The sequence below is a fragment of the Balaenoptera physalus genome (assembly GCF_965194825.1).
Source record: "Balaenoptera physalus genome assembly, chromosome: 12".
In the NCBI taxonomy this organism is placed as follows: domain Eukaryota; kingdom Metazoa; phylum Chordata; class Mammalia; order Artiodactyla; family Balaenopteridae; genus Balaenoptera; species Balaenoptera physalus.
The window spans coordinates 69,803,429-69,823,062 of NC_138897.1; the positions used below are offsets into that span (position 1 = coordinate 69,803,429).

Sequence of the window (19,634 nt, forward strand, 5' to 3'; positions counted from 1 at the left end):
GGTTTCGTCCTCCGGCCTTACCCCGGGTCCCTGCCCAGCACCCGGGCAGAGGCGTTTTCCCAGAGGACAGCCGTCCGCTTCAAGTCCCTTGGTGAGCGGCCCTGTCGCCCCGGGGTGAGGAGGCCGGACCCGCGGGGCCCCGGGAAGCCCCTTTCGCTGCCCCCCCCCACGTGTTCTCCAGCACCTTCTCTGTAGCCCCCACGCTGGCCCGTGAGCTTCGGCACGTGCTGCTGCCTCTTTGCAGAACACGCTCCCCCCTCGCCCCCTCTTTCCCAGCCACCAGCTGCTTAGTCTTTGGTTTCTGCTCAGACGACGCCCCCCACCCCAGGCCGGCCCTGACCTTCAGTGTGAGGGGCCTCCTCTCTGCGCCCGTGGTCTGGGGGCTTCCCTGAGGCCGCCCCATCCCGTGGTGTGGTCGCTGCTCTCCCTCCGGCCCGCGAGCCCAGGAACCCACTGCCCGGGGCCGAGCAGGCCCTCAGATCCGTGAAGGAGTGAAAGCGATTTCCTAATAAGATGTTTGGATAGTCGGTGACCGTTCAGGTATCACGAGGACTGTCTGGTGACGCGGTTCGTGGGCTTTTCCAGGCCCCCAGCTTGCTCCCCTGGGGCCCTTCACCCCACCTGATCGCTCCCCAGACCAAAAATCCTTTAAGAGAGTGGACACCGGTTCTCCAGTTGTACAATATTAGGAAGTGGAGGATGTAGACTTGTGATTATAAAATATCAGTTCTATTCGTTTAAACTGGTTTTTTTTTTAATTAATTAATTTATTTTTGGCTGCGTTTGGTCTTCGTTTCTGTGCAAGGGCTCTCTCCAGTTGCGGCAAGTGGGGGCCACTCTTCATTGCAGTGCGCGGGCCTCTCACTATCGCGGCCTCTCTTGTTGCGGAGCACAGGCTCCAGACGCGCAGGCTCAGTAGTTGTGACTCACGGGCCATGTCGCTCTGCGGCATGTGGGATCTTTCCAGACCAGGGCTCAAACCTGTGTTCCCTGCATTGGCAGGCAGATTTTCAACCACTGCGCCACCAGGGAAGCCCCTCGTTTAAACTTTTTCCTCTAGATCTTGGTTTCTGTGCCACCTATAGAAAAATAATTCTAGATACTTTACAAGTGATCTAATTGTAACAATATTTTTTTTCTGTTTTTAAATTTAGTTTGTCCCACATGATTTTCCCCAGAGGAAAAACAATACTTTTATAATGGTCGGTGGGGAAACAAATACATGTGCAGGAACCGTTACTCTATGGTCAGCTTCTCCAGAACGCAGTGGGCAGAGGCCACACATGTTACATCTCTTGCGTCCTAATAAGGTGTTCCCTCCACTTGGGCTTCAGACAGTGGCGAGTTATTTTGCTTTATTTATCCTGTCACCCTGGTTTGGAGGGGCGGACTGGTGCTGCAGAAACATTTCTCATAAGTACTATTTGAACTTAAAAAAAAATCAGATACCTGAGTTTGAAGGCGGTTGCTGTTTGTGATATCCGAGAACGGCAAAAAACTAAAGGGCTAAGAACTGGGTATGCCTTGATTCACAAGAGGACTGGCTGGACCGTTTGGTGGCAGAGAATTTCTGTTCAGAGCTCCAGGCGTTCTCTCCTGGCTGCGTCAGGAAGCAGCTGCTGGTGTGTGAGAGTTTTGAAACGTGGCACAGCTTCCCCACAGAGGCATACAGACTGGTCCCTCAGGGTCTGATCTTGGAGCTCAGAGGTGATGCTCTTAACAGACGTGGACTTGGCCAAGGGAACCCGTGTAAGTTTCAGGAGCCCGGCAGTCTCTGGTCTTGATTAAGCGCCTCTCGGTGTGGCTGGGACTTCACAGCACCCGGCGGGGCCACCTCGGGCGGGAATCCGAGTCTCTGCACTGTGGCGTTGCCTCCCAGACGAAGCTGAGAACCAGTCTTCTAGAGGTTAGTCGTTATTCATAGTTAGGTTGATGTTCAAAGCCTTTTTCACGTGGGGGCTGAGCTTGAACTGAAGACGTTGAGCATCCGAGTGTGCTGGCAGGGCTCTGCGGGGAGGACATGTCCGCCCAGAACATGCTTGGTTTATGTTGCTGCCTCGCTTTTCGGATTCTTTTTCTTTTTCTTTTCTTTCTTTCTTTATTATACAGCAGGTTCTTAATAGTTACCTATTTTATACATGTCAGCGTATATATGTCAATCCCAGTCTCCCAATTCATCCCACCACCACCACCCCACCCCACCCCCCGCTTTCCCCCCTTTGTGTCCATACGTTTGTTCTCTACATCTGTGTCTCTATTTCTGCCACTTTTCAGATTCTAAGACGCACAACAGTGGACTTACTGTGTCCTAGAATTGTTGTTCTACATCTGTATGAAGCTTTTTGTAAGGTCTTGTGTAAGCTGTTAAATTTTACCTGTTGGCGGACTGATGGTCCTTATACTGGAGGTAGATGCTGGACTGATCATTTGCATCTGACTTTCTTGTTTACAAAGTGAGTGTGTGGCAGGTGAGTGACCGAGTATCGGATGGATTAGAGTCGGGCATCTTTGGAAAAACAAATTTAAATGTTCAGGATCCCCAAACCGCACATGCTTCCCAGTGCTCTTTGAGTTTTGTTGGGTTGATGGAGGTGTCTCATGTCCCACGTGATCTTAGCCAAGCTTCCCCAGGCTCCTCAGCGTCCTGTAGCTGGGGCAGAAGTGTTTGGAACAGACTTTAAAGTAATAAGTATGCATGGAAGAATTGCCCCAAATAAAAAGTATGAATGGAAACTCTGCAACCAGGGGGGTCTCTCTCCCAATAAGAAACTGTTAAGGAAAGCATTATATTTTCAAAAAAATGATTAAAAGAATCATAGTAAAAATATTCTCCTGGGCTTTGCTTTTGTAACTTAACACGGTTTGAAGATTTCTTTTAAAATCACATACTGTACTGGGACTTCCCTGGCGGTCCAGTGGTCAAGACTCCGCACTTCCAATTCCGGGAGCATGGGTTCGATCCCTGGTCGGGGAACTAAGATCCCACATGCCGCACGGTGTGGCCAAGGGGGGAAAAAATCACATACATATCCCAGCATGTATTTGACAGAATTGCTTACTAACATCCCCTGGGATGGTAGTTGTTGGCTCCCTGTCACCCCGTCCTGGAAATGTGTCCTCGCCTCCCTGCTCGTCCTGATTTTTCTTTTCCTCGCTGCTTCACCTCCTCCGCTGCTTTTAGCCTGTTCATTTTCTTCTGCCGCCTCTCTTGCTGGAGGCCCACTGGACCCTCTGTGCCAGGGGAGGTGACCATCCCCCTGGCTGGCTGAGGAAGGGCGCCACGGAGCTGGGATGGCGAGGTTCAGGGGCAAAATTAGAATCCAAGCAGATCTTGACAGCCTGGGATCCAAGTAGATGACATTCAACAGGGATAAATATAGGGTCTTATGCATTGGTTTTAAAATAGAGAAAACTTGCTCTGGTGTAATTTGAGAGAAGTCTGTAATGCACTAAAAATGTAGCTTTTAAACTATCCTGAACTAACCTAGTTCTAAAGTTTAGGTAAGTTCCAGAAAAGACCTTAGTATCACCATTTTTCATAGGCCCTCATTTACAGAGCTTCCTCTAACATAGGAAAAGGCTTGCTAATAAGTTTGAAATATAAAATATATTTTCTTAAACTGCATATTTTCTTGACTGCCTAGAACAAGTAACCTCTCTACTAATTAATTATATAACATCCATGTGCTGGGCCCTGGGATCGGCAGTGAGTGAGCCTGGGGAGAAGACAGACGCAGAAGGAACAAGGCCCGGAGGTGACAGCCCAGGTGTTGACCCCGTGGGGCGTCTGGCTCTTTGACACGAGAAGCTAGTGTTGTCACCAACGACCTGTGTGAGTATAGCTGTGGCCCTGCTGGCCAGGCTGCGGTCCCTTCAGTAGAGCAGCCACAGGACATTCAGATGCGCAGTTTCTTTTATGTTTTCCTCAGCGTCAGATTCGAATTTGGGTTCGTTTCATCACAGGTCTAGAGAACCAAGAGGATTGTGAGAGAGTGTCCTGTCTACTTTTTTTTTTTTTTTTTTTTTTTTTTAATTTTTGGCTGCACCACGCAGCATGTGGGATCTTAGTTCCCCGACCAGGGATCGAACCTGTGCCCCCTGCATTGGAAGGTGGAGTCCCAACCACTGGACTGCTGGGGAGGTCCCTTGTCTACTTTTATTAACTCTGATACAGGCTGTTTTAAATGTGTAGCTTGGTTACCTACCAGACTGATTATTCTGGGAATCAGAGTCCTTGGTTATTTCTACTGACTAATGGAAAACTGCATCTCGGGACTCTTTTTGCACGTGGAGTAAAACTCAGGGATATCTGGTATTCTTTGTGGGGTTGTGCTGTGTTTAGCATCCTGGGTCCCAGCCCATCAGGGTTCTCGAGTCGTTGGAGTTAAAGCTGTCCCTGCCTGTCTCCAGAGACTGCAGGATCCCACCCGGCTAGAACCACCGTCTTCATTTGCTCTGGTTCTAATGGTCTCTGGCTAATTTTTGCATCCATGGTTCCCAGATGTTAAGACACCATCTTAGGTTTGTGAGGTACTGGACTTTTCCCAATGCCACGAATGTGTGTATAAGCTCTTACGTGAGGAACTGGACTCAAATCACTAATTTTTTTTTTAATATATGTATTTTTTAATTTATTTATTTTATTATTTTTGGCTGCGTTGGGTCTTTGTTGTTGCACGCAGGCTTTCTCTAGTTGCGTTGAGCGGGGGCTACTCTTCCTTGAGGTGCACGGGCTTCTCATTGTGGTGGCTTCTCTTGTTGCGGAGCACGGGCTCTAGGCGCGCGGGCTTCAGTAGTTGTGGTGCGCAGGTTCGGTAGTTGTGGCACACGGGCTTAGTTGCTCCGAGGCATGTGGGATCTTCCCAGACCCGGGCTTGAACCCGTGTTACCTGCATTGGCAGGTGGATTCTTAACCACTGCACCACCAGGGAAGCTCCATGGAAGTAGATTTAGACTTTGTGACATGCAGGGGAATGCTTTAAGCAAAAGCTCTTGGGTGGGTCTTTGTTATTGCTTCCTTTGGGGAAACCAGTTTCTGGGCCCGTCCCCAAGGCCTCCTTCCCGCTGGCTCGCCATGGTCGTGACTGGGCTCCCCCCTACTGGTGTCATCCTTACTCCCGTGGGTTCCCGTGTGTTCAGCCCCTCAGGGTTGTGGGCTCCTGGAAGCCTGCCGCTGCTGTGCTGGCTGTACCTGTTAAAGGCATAGAGATGCATGTTCGCATTGGCCTCCAGTAGTCACTTGCTGTGATCCCTTATCTGGTCTAGGTCTGATCTGTTTCAGAGAGGAAAAACTGACTTTAATCAAATGCTTCTTTTCTGTTTAGCTTCGAAACCTGGGACTTAATCCAGCTGACGCTGGCTTCAGCATACTGACCATGGGACCTGGCAGGATTCCGTGTGCCCAGGACGAGCCGGCACAGGTGGTGAACGCTGGCATGAGTGACCCACGGCGCCTGCTGCACGGCCAGTCTGCAGACAGAGCCACCGTGCATCCAGCCTCTGGAAGGTACTCCTGACGGATGTTCAGAAAAGCATTTACCTCACCTGCTTTGTTACCTTTTATATTGAACAAGCGTCATACACTCACAGCAAAGTGTCATCAATAGCATTAAACTCCAGAAGTTTTAGCATAAGCTGTGTCTTGCGCGTCCTGTTCAATAAGAGGCCCTGAGCTTTGGTGCCCTCACCCCTACATCCAGATGCATGCGAGGGAGGGAGTGCCATGCCTCGCCCTGCAGGCACTCTTGACCTCAGAGGGGAAGGTTGGGTGATGGGGGTGAGGGAGGTTGTCCAGGCAACCTGGAGTGTGCATCCAGATCCTGCTTCACTTGGGAAATGTGCCAATGACGGGGCCGTCGGGCATTAGTAGAATTTCACTTCCCTGGACTTGGGGTCTCGGGTGCTTGAAACCTAGTTACTCTGAGGACATAGACTCTTTCCCTGCTGCCAGGATTCAGGAACTGAAAGGATTATGTATATACCAGGCTTGCTAGTGTTTTACGTGAAGTCTTTATCACTTACTTTGAAAAGTGAAAGTGCTTTCTGGACCTAAAATTTGTGAATGCCAAATATTAGCTTTGCGTTGCTTCTATTTTTTTACAGAAAGAGGGTCTACTTGGTCATTTCAGTAGGTAGAGGGACATCTGGAAGTGAAGACCTTTCTATTCAAAAAGAAATAGCTGAATAATTTTTATTCGAAATGATCTTTTGTCTGTTTTCAGCTCTATTTCTTGTCACTGTTTTTTTGAACATGTAGTGTAAGTATTGTAAACTGTTTTAAGTTTAATTGAAGTTATTAAACTTCCTGAACTCTTAATGATACTTTTGGCTCCTCTGCGTTTTCTGTTTTTACAGTACTGTCGAGAGACCCTGTCTAGCGTGCTGTTTGCTGTTTGGTGTGCTCCACGGGTCTCGCGATGCCCAGCCTGTTGGTCTCCTGGGCCCTTTAACATGCGGCTCTCCTGGGGTGTGGGTGTGGGGTCAGAGAGAACACGGCATCTGCATGTTGTCCGTCCCTCCAGCCAGAGACCACCAGGAGCACCATGGGGGGTGGGCCTGGGTAAGAGGGTGTTAAGAAGAGGCTTTGATGGGATCTGGGCTTCCATTGAGTAGTCTGGGGGACGGTCTGAGGAAGCCAGAGTTTGCTGTAGCTTGGACGCTGTCGGAGAGGGGAGTGATTCTCTGATTGGGCATCTCAGGAACCCTCCCTACGGCAGTGGTGGGGTGCGGGGGCGGGCAGACTGGCGAGAGCGTGAAGCTGGGATGGGTGAAGAGACAGCAGCCACTCATCTTGGTGTTTCAGGGGAGGCACAGTGACTTGGTTGTCGTCTGTGCTTGGATCACGCCCTGAAGCGGGCTTCCCATCTCACTGCATCTCGGTCCCCGGGGGCTCTGTGAGTGGCTCCCATTCCGGGAGGGCAGCGTGGCCCGCCTCCAGGTGCCCGGCTGCCCCTCTTCTCTCCGTGTTCACATGAGCTGCTGCAGCTGGAACCACGTGCGGTGCTGTTTTTCTTTTTTTTTTTTTTTGCTGTTTTCTTTTGCACGAGGAAGCGTGAGGCTGTAGGACCAATGTGATGTCATTTTAAGGCTTTTCTCCTGTTCTTACTGCAACCCTGAGGCCACAGGAGGATCCTGGACCCTGTAGTACATGTTGCTGGCAAATGGAGGCCACACCAAAGTGAGCAAAGTTGTCTTTAAAAAAGTATTTGTACAGTGATAGCATTACACAGGTAACTGAATTACACTGTTACTGTTTCACAAGCCTGGGCTGTTCCATGGGGGCTGGTGTGAACTCGTGGGGGTGGGGGTCTGAGCCTGGACGATCAGGGGCGCCCATGTTGGCTGAGGGCTCGTGGGGGAACAGGGTTCTTTTTTGTTTTTGGCAACGCCGCACTGCATGCGGGATCTTAGTTCCCCGACTAAGGATCGAACCCACGTCCCCTGCTGTGGAAGCACGGAGCCCTAACCACTAGACGGCTGGGGAAGTCCATCGGGCTCTTGTTTAAAAGCTCTGCTTTGCAGCCCGCTCCCACCTGGTTGAGAGTTCCTTCTGGAGCTGCCCGAGCAGACTCGCTCACCCTGGGCCCTTCAGACCGTCCACTGATGGATTGCTGGTGGATATTTTCAGAGATGCATTTTCACCCTTGACCCAAAGAGCCTGAAGTCGGGTAGAATCCCTCATTGCTGCTGTTTTCATGGAATATTAATACTCTGCCTGCGGGATCAGCAGACTTAGCCCCCAAGCTAAGGGTGGTTTTTATATTTTTAAAGAGTTGTAAACACAAAACATGAATGTGTGACAGGGGTCTTCGTGCCCCTTTGTAGAGTTTGTGACTTTGTATCACGGCCCAAGTGTGATATTCCTGCTGTTTATAGGAAACACTGCCCTCTGAGCATTCGCGTGTGCTTCTCTTCACAAATGTTACCTCTTTCCCTTCATTTTTAGAGGCACGTGGGGTGTAGGCTGCTGCCAGCCAAGCAGGTGGCCAGGCTCAGGTGGGCGCGCGGGGCAGTGGATGGCGCCCCCTCGTGGCGGGACCCCTTCACCGCCAGGACCGCAGTCCTGAGGTTGATTCCCAAAGGGGTTTGGTCCTTGTTTTGTTTTTTGTTCTGATGCTAGATAGTTTGTACTGCATGTAAAACAAGTTATTTTTAGCCAGTCTGAGGACAGCTTGACCAGGTTTCCAGCTGGAGGACGTTTCCCCTGAGCCTGGGCTGTCTGACCCCGGAAGGCAGCCCTATCCTGGAGTTGCACTTGCAGCCCAGCTTTTGTTTCTGTGTCTGACTACTTTATTCAGGTGGAATTTACAGGCCATAAAATTCCTTTATTCTTTTTTTCTTTTTTTAAATTACTGCCACACCCTGGGCATCACACCACAGAAGTGATTTTTTAAAATTAATTAATTAATTTATTTATTAACGTTGGTCTGCGTTGCGTCTTCGTTGCTGTGCGCGGGCTTTCTCTAGTTGCGGTACGCGGGCTTCTCATTGCGGTGGCTTCTCTCGTTGTGGAGCACAGGTTCTAGGCGCACGGGCTTCAGTAGTTGTGGCACGTGGGCTCAGTAGTTGTGGCTTGCAGGCTCTAGAGAGCAGGCTCAGTAGTTGTGGCACACTGGCTTAGTTGCGCGGTGGCATGTGGGATCTTCCTGGACCAGGGGTAGAACCTGTGTCTTCTGGATTGGCAGGCAGATTCTTAACCACTGCGCCACCAGGGAAGTCCTTCAACATATTTTCTAACGTGAGTATAAATACTGACACATTTTTACACTCTTCTGAGAAAGAGGTAATGCCTAGGAGGCTCTTGTCAATATTTAGAAGTTAACATGGTTAATTACTACTCAAGACATTTTCTTTTTCCTCTTAATCAGACGAGCTGTAAGTAATACATCTTAAAGTAATAGACGGATACAGAATTAAGAGAGTAGAATTTGTCTTTCTAATTTTTAATTTATCTTTCTCTAATCTCCCTCACATTAAATACTAGCTGGGAAGATGCTTCAAATCCTTAATATTGAGACAAAGAGTAAAGCGCGAAGTCTCAGACAATGGCGGAAAGGGGGATTTATGGAAATGGGTCTTTGCGAGCACCATTGTCCTGGTGACGGAGACCACAGTCTACCCCGGAGCATGAGGTGACTCTGAGCCCACCAAGATGTTGGATGGACACACCGGTCTCACGGGGCGCTGGGCCATCCACTGCCGCGCAGGTGAATACCCAGAGGGACTGCTCCTCTTGGCGTCTCGGCCCAGGGAGCTTTGGCTGCCTTCAGGGCCTGGCCTGACGGACCATCAAGGCCTAATATTTAAGCTGGTGTAGGTGTAAGGCAGGAGAAGTAGGCCCCGGACTGAAAGAAGTAGAGGTTACAAAGAAATCCAAACTTTGGATCATATAGGTATTTATTTATTTATTTAATATTTATTTATTTATTTGGTTACACCAGGTCTTAGTTGTAGCAGGTGGGCTTCTTAGTTGCGGCTCCAGGGCTCCTTAGTTGTGGCTCATGGACTCCTTAGTTGTGGAATGCAAACTCTTAGTTGCGGCATGCATGTGGGATCTAGTTCCCTGATCAGGGATGGAACCCGGGCCCCCTGCACTGGGAGCATGGCGTCTTATCCACTGTGCCACCAGGGAAGTCCCGGACCATATAAGTATTTAAATTCAGCTTTGCCTCATCAGCTACTGTATCCCATCAGGTTACTAATATTAAATCTATAAATTATTTCTGGCACAGTTTTAAGAAGTGAATTGTTGAGGATTTTTGGTAGAGCCACTTAGAACCTATAAGTTTATAGGATGAAGTTTGGGGGTCTCTATTTTAAGAGTTTTAGTGGAATGTTGCTAACCCATGTCCTTTTATAATGAAAACAGCAACTGTCTGCCATGGTTTCTTTTTTCGTTCCTAATCCAGTCCTCAGATATTTGACGACTGTAGGGTGTTTGGTCTTAGATTGTTATTAGCCAATCTGGGCCATTGATCGGTCTTCCATAGCCCAGTAGAGAAGGTGGGACTGCAGGATTCTAGTACTTAGCCGACTGTCAGACATTTGAAGAGAGTGCTGTGGGGGCGTCAGATGATACCCTAAATCAAGGAGGGCCCACAGTAGAGGGGGCCTTTAAGCCGCATTTTGCCAGCTGTAAAAGTTCACTTTGAGAGGAAAATGCGTGAAAAGGCATGGAACTGGAAGAGTGTTGCTCCTTCTGGGAGGTTGTGGTCCTCCACTATGACTGTACCTGTAGGGAGTATAAGAAGCAGCTAGCGGGCAAAGCAGGAGAGATGGGGGTGCTCTGTCCTGCAAGCGGTGGGGATTCTGCTGCAGTTTCTAAAGTGAGAGTCCTGTGATTCATCCTCCCTTTTGCAGTGGGTGATGTTGAGATGGGCCACTGTGAGACTGGAGGCCGAGAGGCTAGTTGACAGGCAGATATCGGAATAAAGCCACGCAGCATGATGTGGGGCAGAGACGTGAAGGAGAGAGGTGAGGAGTGAACAGAAATGGAAGGAATACTTCTCTCTACCTTGGGAGTCTCTGTGTGCTTTAGCTGGAGGCGGTGGTGTTGCAGATGAACACGAGAGGCGAGACTTCAGATTTTAGAGGTGAAGTGGCTAGGACTTGGTGCTGGGCTGGGCGTCTGCTGTCGGGGAGAGGAGAGTGAGATGGTGGCCTGGCGTTTGTCTCAGAAGAGTTGGCGTACCTGGGGTCTAACCCTTCATCTGTGATGTACGGACAAGTTTTTCTCTCTGGGTCACCTGGGGGTTCTTTTTTTTTTTTTAATTTTTCAATTTATTTAATTATTTATTTTTTGGGCTGTGTTGGGTCTTCGTTTCCGTGCGAGGGCTTCCTCTAGCTGTGGCAAGCGGGGACCACTCTTCTTCGCGGTGCGCGGGCCTCTCACTGTCGCGGCCTCTCTTGTTGCGGAGCACAGGCTCCAGACGCGCAGGCTCAGCAGTTGTGGCTCACGGGCCTAGTTGCTCCACGGCATGTGGGATCTTCCCAGACCAGGGCTCGAACCCGTGTCCCCTGCATTAGCAGGCAGATTCTCAACCACTGCGCCACCAGGGAAACCCCGACCTGGGGGTTCTTTGATGTAATTTAAGGCACTTACTTATAGTCACAGAACCTTCCAGTGAGAGATCCTATAGCCTCAGTTATTTCTGGTTGTCGGGGCTGAGGGTGAAGCTGGAGTGGCAGCGTATTTGTGGGAAACTTCACATCACATCTGGGATAATGGACATTCCCATTGCTCCTACCCATGAAATGACATGATGCTGTCACCCATGTCAGGGATTGTTTGGGTCTGATTGCCAAGGCTTACGTGAAAGGAGTAATTTTATACCAGGACATTTTCTGTGGTGCATCATCTATTACCTTGAATTACTATCTACCTTTGGCTTCCCTCTGAAAGGATTTGGATGTTGCTGGCCCTTATGGTGGGCAGAGGGTGCAAAAAAATTAAAAAGCGGTTGTGGAATGAGATGTTCATAGGGGGGCTTTCAAAAGCTTCAACATATTTTTGGGAATTAGAAGGCCTTGTGCATGCATAGGGCTGTGCACGCATCCAAGAGAGAATTGACAAGGCCCTGAGCTCTCACCTCTGGCTGACCTCAAGGCTATGCACAAGGAGGAGGTGTAGGCTGGAGGCCAAGGCAAAATTGGAAACTGCCTTCCAGGGCACTGAAGACATGTTTCAGCACACGCAGAGCCTCTCAGTAAAGGCTGAGATTCAAGGCATTTAAGGAATCTCTTTCAGCTCATTAACTGGCCACTAAGCTAATTGAGTAGAGACTTAACTGACCACATATGACAAATGACACAGACTTTACAAAATTAGTTCAAGAAATTTGCTAAACCAAACAGCAGCAATAAGCTCAGGTAAGGCAGGGAGTCTCTGATTTCCAGAGTTGTCACATCATAGCATTTAAAATGTCTAGTTTTCAGGAAAAAGAATTACGGAATATGCAAAGAAGCAAAGCATACTCCATATTCAGGGAAAAAAAAGCAGTGAATAGAAACTGTTTTGAGGAAGCCCAGACATTAGAGTTACTTTTTTTTTTTTTTAAGCATTTAAGATGCAATTATTTTAAGTTTATTTATTTATTTATTTTTGACTGTGTTGGGTCTTCGTTTCTGTGCGAGGGCTTTCTCCCGTTGCGGCGAGCAGGGGCCACTCTTCATCGCGGTGCGCGGGCCTCTTCACTGTCGCGGCCTCTCTTGTTGCGGAGCGCAGGCTCAGTAGCTGTGACTCACGGGCTTAGTTGCTCCGCGGCATGTGGGATCCTCCCAGACCAGGGCTCAAACCCGTGTCTCCTGCATTGGCAGGCAGATTCTCAACCACTGCGCCACCAGGGAAGCCCTAGAGTTACTTTTTAAAAGACTTTAAATCAGGGGACTTCCCTGACGGTCCAGTGGTTAAGACTCCATGCTCCCAATGCAGGGGGCACAGATTCATTCCCTGGTTGGGGAACTAAGATCCCACATGCCACATGGCGTGGCCAAAAAAAAAAAAAAAAAAAAAAAAGACTAAATCAGCTATTTTAAATATGTTTAAATAACTAATGGAAACCATGTCTAAAAAACTAAAGTATGAGACCAACGTCTCACCACATAGATCATTAGCAATAAAGAACTAGGAAGTATTAAAAAAAAAAAAAAAAAGCCAGAGCATCATAGATCTGTGGACCATCAAGTGGGCCAACAGACATGTAATGGGAGTCCCAGATGGAAGAGAGAGGGGAAGACAGAATACTTGAAGAAATAATGGCCAAAACGTGCCAAGTTTGATTTTTAAAAAACCCACTAATGTACATAACCAGGAGGCTCAAAGAAATCCACACCCAGACATATCACAGTTAAACCATCAAAAGGCAAAGAATCATGAAAACAGCAAAAGAGAAGCAAACCAATCTTGTACAATGGTCTCAGTAAGATGAACAACTGATTTCTCATCAGAAAGCATGGTGGGATGAGATATTCAGAGTGCTTTAAAAAAAAGACTGCCTAGTGGGAAGCAGCTGCATAGCACAGGGAGATCAGCTCAGTGCTTTGTGACCACCTAGAAGGGGGGGAGGGAGACACGAGGGAGGAGATATGGGGATATATGTATACGTATAGTTGATTCACTTTGTTATACTAACATAACATTGTAAAGCAAATATACTCCAATAAAGATGTTAAAAAAAAAAAAAGACTGTCAAGCAGAAATTCTGTATCCAGCAAATCTATCCTTCAAATATTGAAGGGGAAATTAAGGCATTCCCAGGTAAACAAAAACTGAGAGAACTTGTCTCTAACAGATCTGCTTTGTAGGAAATACTAAAGAGAATCCTTCAGGTGGAAATGAAAAGACGCAAGTAAGAACTTGACCCACATGAAGAAATAAAGAGTCCTGATATAAGTATCTAGATAGGTAAATATTACAAGACTGTAAATGTATTTTTTGTTTATAACTCTTTTTCCTCCTGTCTGTGTTAAAAGACAACTACATTGAGCAATAATTATAAATCTGTGTTGATATGTATATGAAGTATATAAAGATGTAATTTGTATGACAGTACTAATACAAAGGAGGAAGGAGGCACAGAGCTATACAGGAGCAAAGGTTTTGTGTGCTGTTGAAATGATATTGGTATGAATCCAAATCAAATTATGAGGTTAATTGTAATATTCAGGCAACCACTAAGGAGATAACTAAAAATAGTAGAAGAAATAACAAGGTAATTGAAATGACACATTGGAAAATATCTCTTTAACACAAAAGAAGGCAGTAATGAAAGAATAAAGAAACAAAAAAGATGTAAGACATGAAGAAATCTTACCTTATTGATAGTTGTATTAAATGGATCAAACACTCTGATAAAAAGGCAGAAATTGGCAAAATATTTTTAAAAACAACATGATCCAACTGTATGCTGTCTACAGGAGACAAACTTTAAATTCAAAGACACAGTAGGGAGTTCCCTGGTGGCCTAGTGGTTAGGATTCCAGGCTTTCACTGCTGTGGCCCAGGTTCAATCCCTGGTTGGAGAAGTTCCTGCAAGCCACATGGTGTAGCCAAAAAACAAAACAAACAATAAATAAATAAATAAATAAATTCAAGGACACTATATATATATATATTTTTAAAAATTAATTATTTATTTATTTTTGGCTGTGTTGGGTCTTCGTTTCTGTGTGAGGGCTTTCTCTAGTTGTGGCAAGTGGGGGCCACTCTTCATCGTGGTGCACGGGCCTCTCACTATCGCAGCCTCTCTTGCTGAGCACAGGCTCCAGACACGCAGGCTCAGTAGTTGTGGCTCACGGGCCTAGTTGCCCCGTGGCATGTGGGATCTTCCCAGACCAGGGCTCGAACCTGTGTCCCTTGCATTAGCAGGCAGATTCTCAACCACTGCGCCACCAGGGAAGCCCCAAGGACACAATGTATTGAAAGTAAAAGGATGGAAAAGATATACCATGCAAACTGTACTCTGAAGAGAGCTGGATTGGCCATATTAATATCAGATAAAATAGACATTAAGATAAAAATTACTACTAAAAACTTATACATGAATGTTCATAGCTGCACTGTTTATTCTAGCCAAAAAGTGGAAACAGTCCAAATGTCCATCAGCTGATAAATACATAAATAAAATGTATGTCCATACAATGGAATATTAATTTGATCATAAAAGGAAATGAAGTACTGATGTATGCTATACCATGATTAACCTTGGACATATTAAGCTAAGGGAAAGATGTACGATTCCACTTAGATGAGATGTTCAGAACAGTTATCTATAGAGACAGAAAATAGGTGAGTAGTTGCTTAGACTTGGGGTGCAGTGTGACGGTTGGATGGAGATTGACGGCCAATGAGGTTCCTCTTAAGTGATGAAAGTGTTGAAAATTATATTATAATCATGGCTGCACAATCCTGTGAAAAACTAAAAACTTCAATGGCGTGCTTTAAACAAATGAGTTCCACGGTGTGTGAGTTATATCTCAATAAAGTTGTTAATACCTTTGGGAATCATGCCTATTTACAGGGAGATCATCATGTTTGATAAAATGTTTTAAAGTAAAAGACTATAAATCACAGTGTCACTTGTTTATGCTTTGCTGACAGAATTAAAACCAACGATTAAAAAAATCCAAGCTAAACCTCTTTTACTCTCTTGCCACTTCTGACACCAAAGGTGTTGGTTTTTCTACATCAGACAGTTCTCCAGTTCTTTGTGGACAGCAACTGGGTGTCCAAGAATCCAACTGTGTTCTGACGCTAACACCCAGGGTTGGTGCATACTCCTGCCAGACTCCCCACCCCTTCAGACCCCAGTCTCAAGCTCCAGGCCACCTGTACCTACAGGCTGTCAGTCAGGGGCTCCCACAGTCCCTCTTCAGGGTCAGTAATTTGCTACAGTGGCTCATAGAACTCAGGAAGGTGCTTTACTTATTATGAATGGTTTATTATGAGGGATAAACTTCAGACCATCCATTTGTTCTCTGTAACAAATGGACATCCACATGCAAAATAATGGAGTGGAGCCCCTACCTCACACCATATACAAAATTAACTCAAAGTGGATCAAAGACCTAAATTTAAGAGATAAAACTATAAAACTCTTCAGAAGAAAACAGGAAATATGCATGACTTTGTATTTGCCCATGGATTCTTAGGTGCAACACCAAAGGCATGATCAACAAAAGAAAAAATAGATAAATTGGACTTTATCAGAACTAAACTTTTGTGCATCAAAGGATATTGTCAAGAAAGTGAAAAGGCAACCTACAGAATGGGAGAAAGTATTTGCAAATCATGCATCTGATAAGAGTCTAGTATCCAGAATAAACAGAGAGAGTTTACAACTCAGCCACAAAAAGATGTCCCAATTAAAAAATGGGCAAAAGATGCAAAAATCCTCAACAAAATACTAGCAAACAGAATACAACAGCACAGGGACTTCTCTGGTGGCACAGTGGTTAAGAATCCGCCTGCCAATGCAGGGGACACGGGTTCGAGCCCTGGTCCAGAAAGATCCTACATGCTGTGGAGCAACTAAGCATGTGCACCACAACTACTGAGCCTGCGCTCTAGAGCCCACGAGCCACAACTACTGAGCCCATGTGCCACAACTACTGAAGCCTGCGTGCCTAGAGCCCATGCTCCACAACAAGAGAAGCCACCGCAATCAGAAGCCCGCACACTGCAACAAAGAGTAGCCCCTGCTCGCCACAACTAGAGAAAGCCTGCACTCAGCAACAAAGACCCAACGCAGCCAAAAATAAATAAATAAATTTATTTATATTTAAGAGTAAATATATTTACTCTTATCAGATAAATAAATAAATAATTTTTAAAAAAGAATCCAACAGCACATTAAAAGGATTATACACCATGATCAAGTGGGGTTTACCCCAGGAAGGCAAGGATTCTTCAATATATGCAAATCAATCAATGTGATACACCATATTAACAAATTGAAAGAGAAAAACCATATGATCATCTCAATAGATGCAGAAAAAGCTTTTGACAAAATTAAACACCCATTTATGATAAAAACCATCCAGAAAGTAGGCAGAGAGGGAACTTACCTCAACATAATAAAAGCCATATATGACAAACCCACATCCAACATCGTTCTCAATGGTGAAAAACTGAAACCATTTCCACTAAGATCAGGAACAAGACAGGTTACCTATTCTCAGCACTGTTATTCAACATAGTTTTGGAAGTTTTAGCCACAGCAATCAGAGAAGAAAAAGAAAAGGAATCCAAATCAGAAAAGAAGTGAAACTGTCACTGTTTGCAGATGACATGATACTATACATAGAGAATCCTAAAGATGCTGCCAGAAAACTACTAGAGCTAATCAATGAATTTGGTAAAGTAGCAGGATACAAAATTAATGCACAGAAATCTCTTGCATTCCTATACACTAACGATGAAAAATCTGAAAGAGAAATTAAGGAAACACTCCCATTTACCATTGCAACAAAAAGAATAAAATACCTAGGAATAAACCTACCTAAGGAGACAAAAGACCTGTATGCAGAAATCTATAAGACACTGATGAAAGAAATTAAAGATGGTACAAACAGATGGAGAGATATACCATGTTCTTGTATTGGAAGAATCAACATTGTGAAAATGACTATACTACCCAAAGCAATCTACAGATTCAGTGCAATCCCTATCAAACTACCAATGTTGTTTTTCACAGAACTAGAACAAAAAATTTCACAATTTGTATGGAAACACAAAAGACCCCAAATAGCCAAAGCAATCTTGAGAAAGAAAAACAGCTGGAGGAATCAGGCTCCCTGACTTCAGACTATACTACAAAGCTACAGTAATCAAGACAGTATGGTGCTGGCACAAAAACAAATATAGATCAATGGAACAGGATAGAAAGCCCAGAGATAAACCCATGCACCTATGGTCACCTTATCTTTGATAAAGGAGGCAAGAATATACAATGGAGAAAAGACAGCCTCTTCAGTAAGTGGTGCTGGGAAAACTGGACAGCTACATGTAAAAGAATGAAATTAGAACACTCCCTAACACCATACACAAAAATAAACTCAAAATGGATTAAAGACCTAAATGTAAGGCCCTATAAAACTCTTAGAGGAAAACATAGGCAGAACACTCTATGACATAAATCACAGCAAGATCCTTTTTGACCCACCTCCTAGAGAAATGGAAATAAAAATAAAAATAAACAAATGGGACCTAATGAAACTTAAAAGCTTTTGCACAGCAAAGGAAGCCATAAACAAGATGAAAAGACAACCCTAAGAATGGGAGAAAATATTTGCAAACAAAGCAACGACAAAGGATTAATCTCTAAAATATACAAGCAGCTCATGCAGCTCAATATCAAAAAAAATAATGCAACCCAATCCAAAACTGAGCAGACCTAAATAGACATTTCTCCAAAGAAGATATACAGATTGCCAACAAACACATGAAAGGATGCTCAACATCACTAATCATTAGAGAAATGCAAATCAAAACTACAATGAGGTATCACCTCACATCGGTCAGAATGGCCATCATCAAAAAATCTACAGACAATAAATGCTGGAGAGGATGTGGAGAAAGGGAACCTTCTTGCACTGTTGGTGGGAATGTAAATTGATACAACAACTATGGAGAACAGTATGGAGGTTCCTTAAAAAACTAAAACTGCCATATGACCCAGCAATCCCACTACTGGGCACATACCCTGAGAAAACCATAATTCAAAAAGAGTCATGTACCACAATGTTCATTGCAGCTGTATTTACAATAGCCAGGACATGGAAGCAACCTAAGTGTCCATCGACGGATGGATAAAGAAGATGTGGCATATATATACAATGGAATATTACTCAGCCATAAAAAGAAACAAAATTGAGTTATTTGTAGTGAGGTGGATGGACCTAGAGTCTGTCATACAGAGTGAAATAAGTCAGAAAGAGAAAAACAAATACCGTATGCTAACACATATATATGGAATCTAAAGAAAAAAAATGGTTCTGGTGAACCTAGGGACAGGACAGGAATAAAGACACAGACGTAGAGAATGGACTTGAGGACATGGGGAGGGGGAAGGGTAAGCTGGGATGAAGTAAGAGAGTAGCACTGACATATATACACTACCAAATGTAAAATAGCTAGTGGGAAACAGCCGCATAGCACAGGGAGATCAGCTCGGTGCTTCGTGACCACCTAGAGGAGTGGGATAGGGAGGGTGGGAGGGAGACGCAAGAGGGAGGAGATAAGGGGATATATGTATATGTATAGCTGATTCACTTTGTTATAAAGTAGAAACTAACACACCATTGTAAAGCAATTATACTCCAATAAAGATGTGAAAAAATAGAAAAAAATTTTAAAATAAAAATAAAAAATGAGCAAAAAGACTTGAATAGACATTTATCTAAAGAAGATATACAAATAGCCAATAAGCACATGAAAAGATGGTCAACATCACTAGTCACTAGCAAATTGCAAATCAAAGTCACAATGAACTACTTAGGATTGTGGTAATTTTTTAAAAATGGAAAATAAGTATTTGCGGGGATATGGAATGATTGGAACTGTTGTTAAAAAAAATCAATAGTCAATCTAAGAAAGAAATGGAAACTTTTAGTCAAGCCCACCTGAGGATTATAACCCAGAGACAATCTTTCAGAAAGGTCTGAGGACTGTTCCAAAGAGGAAAGGGGGGATGTGGATGGACAAAACAGAAACAGACTCACAGACTTAGAAAACAAATTTATGGTTACCAAAGGGGAAAGGGGGGAGGGATAATTTAGGAGTTTGGGATTAATATATACACACCACTATACATAAAATGGATAACCAACAAGGACCTACTATATAGCACAGGGAACTCAATATTCTGTAATAACCTAAATGGGAAAAGAATCTGACAAAGAATATATATATATATATATATATATAGCCGAATCACTTCGCTGTACACCTGAAACTAACACAACATTGTAAATCAACTATACTCCAATATAAAATTTTTTAAAAATTTTTTAATAAAAATAAATAAAACAAAAATTAAAAAAGAGGAAAGAGGGGGGCTTCCCTGGTGGTGCAGTGGTTGAGAATCTGCCTGCCAATGCAGGGGACACGGGTTCGAGCCCTGGTCTGGGAGGATCCC

At 44.9% G+C, this 19,634-nt stretch overlaps 1 protein-coding gene across 2 annotated transcripts in view; it reads left to right on the plus strand.

Moving 5' to 3' along the window:
* Positions 1-19,634, plus strand: part of CLTCL1 (clathrin heavy chain like 1) — a 33,516-nt gene that overhangs the window by 437 nt on the left and 13,445 nt on the right. The window contains exons 2-3 of one of the 2 annotated variants that reach the window (XR_014251789.1): positions 5,325-5,506; positions 6,103-6,321. Coding sequence is in view for 1 of the 2 variants with exons in the window: in XM_082417140.1 (XP_082273266.1) it covers positions 5,325-5,506 (182 nt within the window). In the remaining variant the exon portion in view is untranslated. Of the gene's footprint in view, positions 1-5,324; positions 5,507-6,102; positions 6,322-19,634 lie in introns of those variants that run through there. The other variant, XM_082417140.1, reaches the window with a different exon arrangement.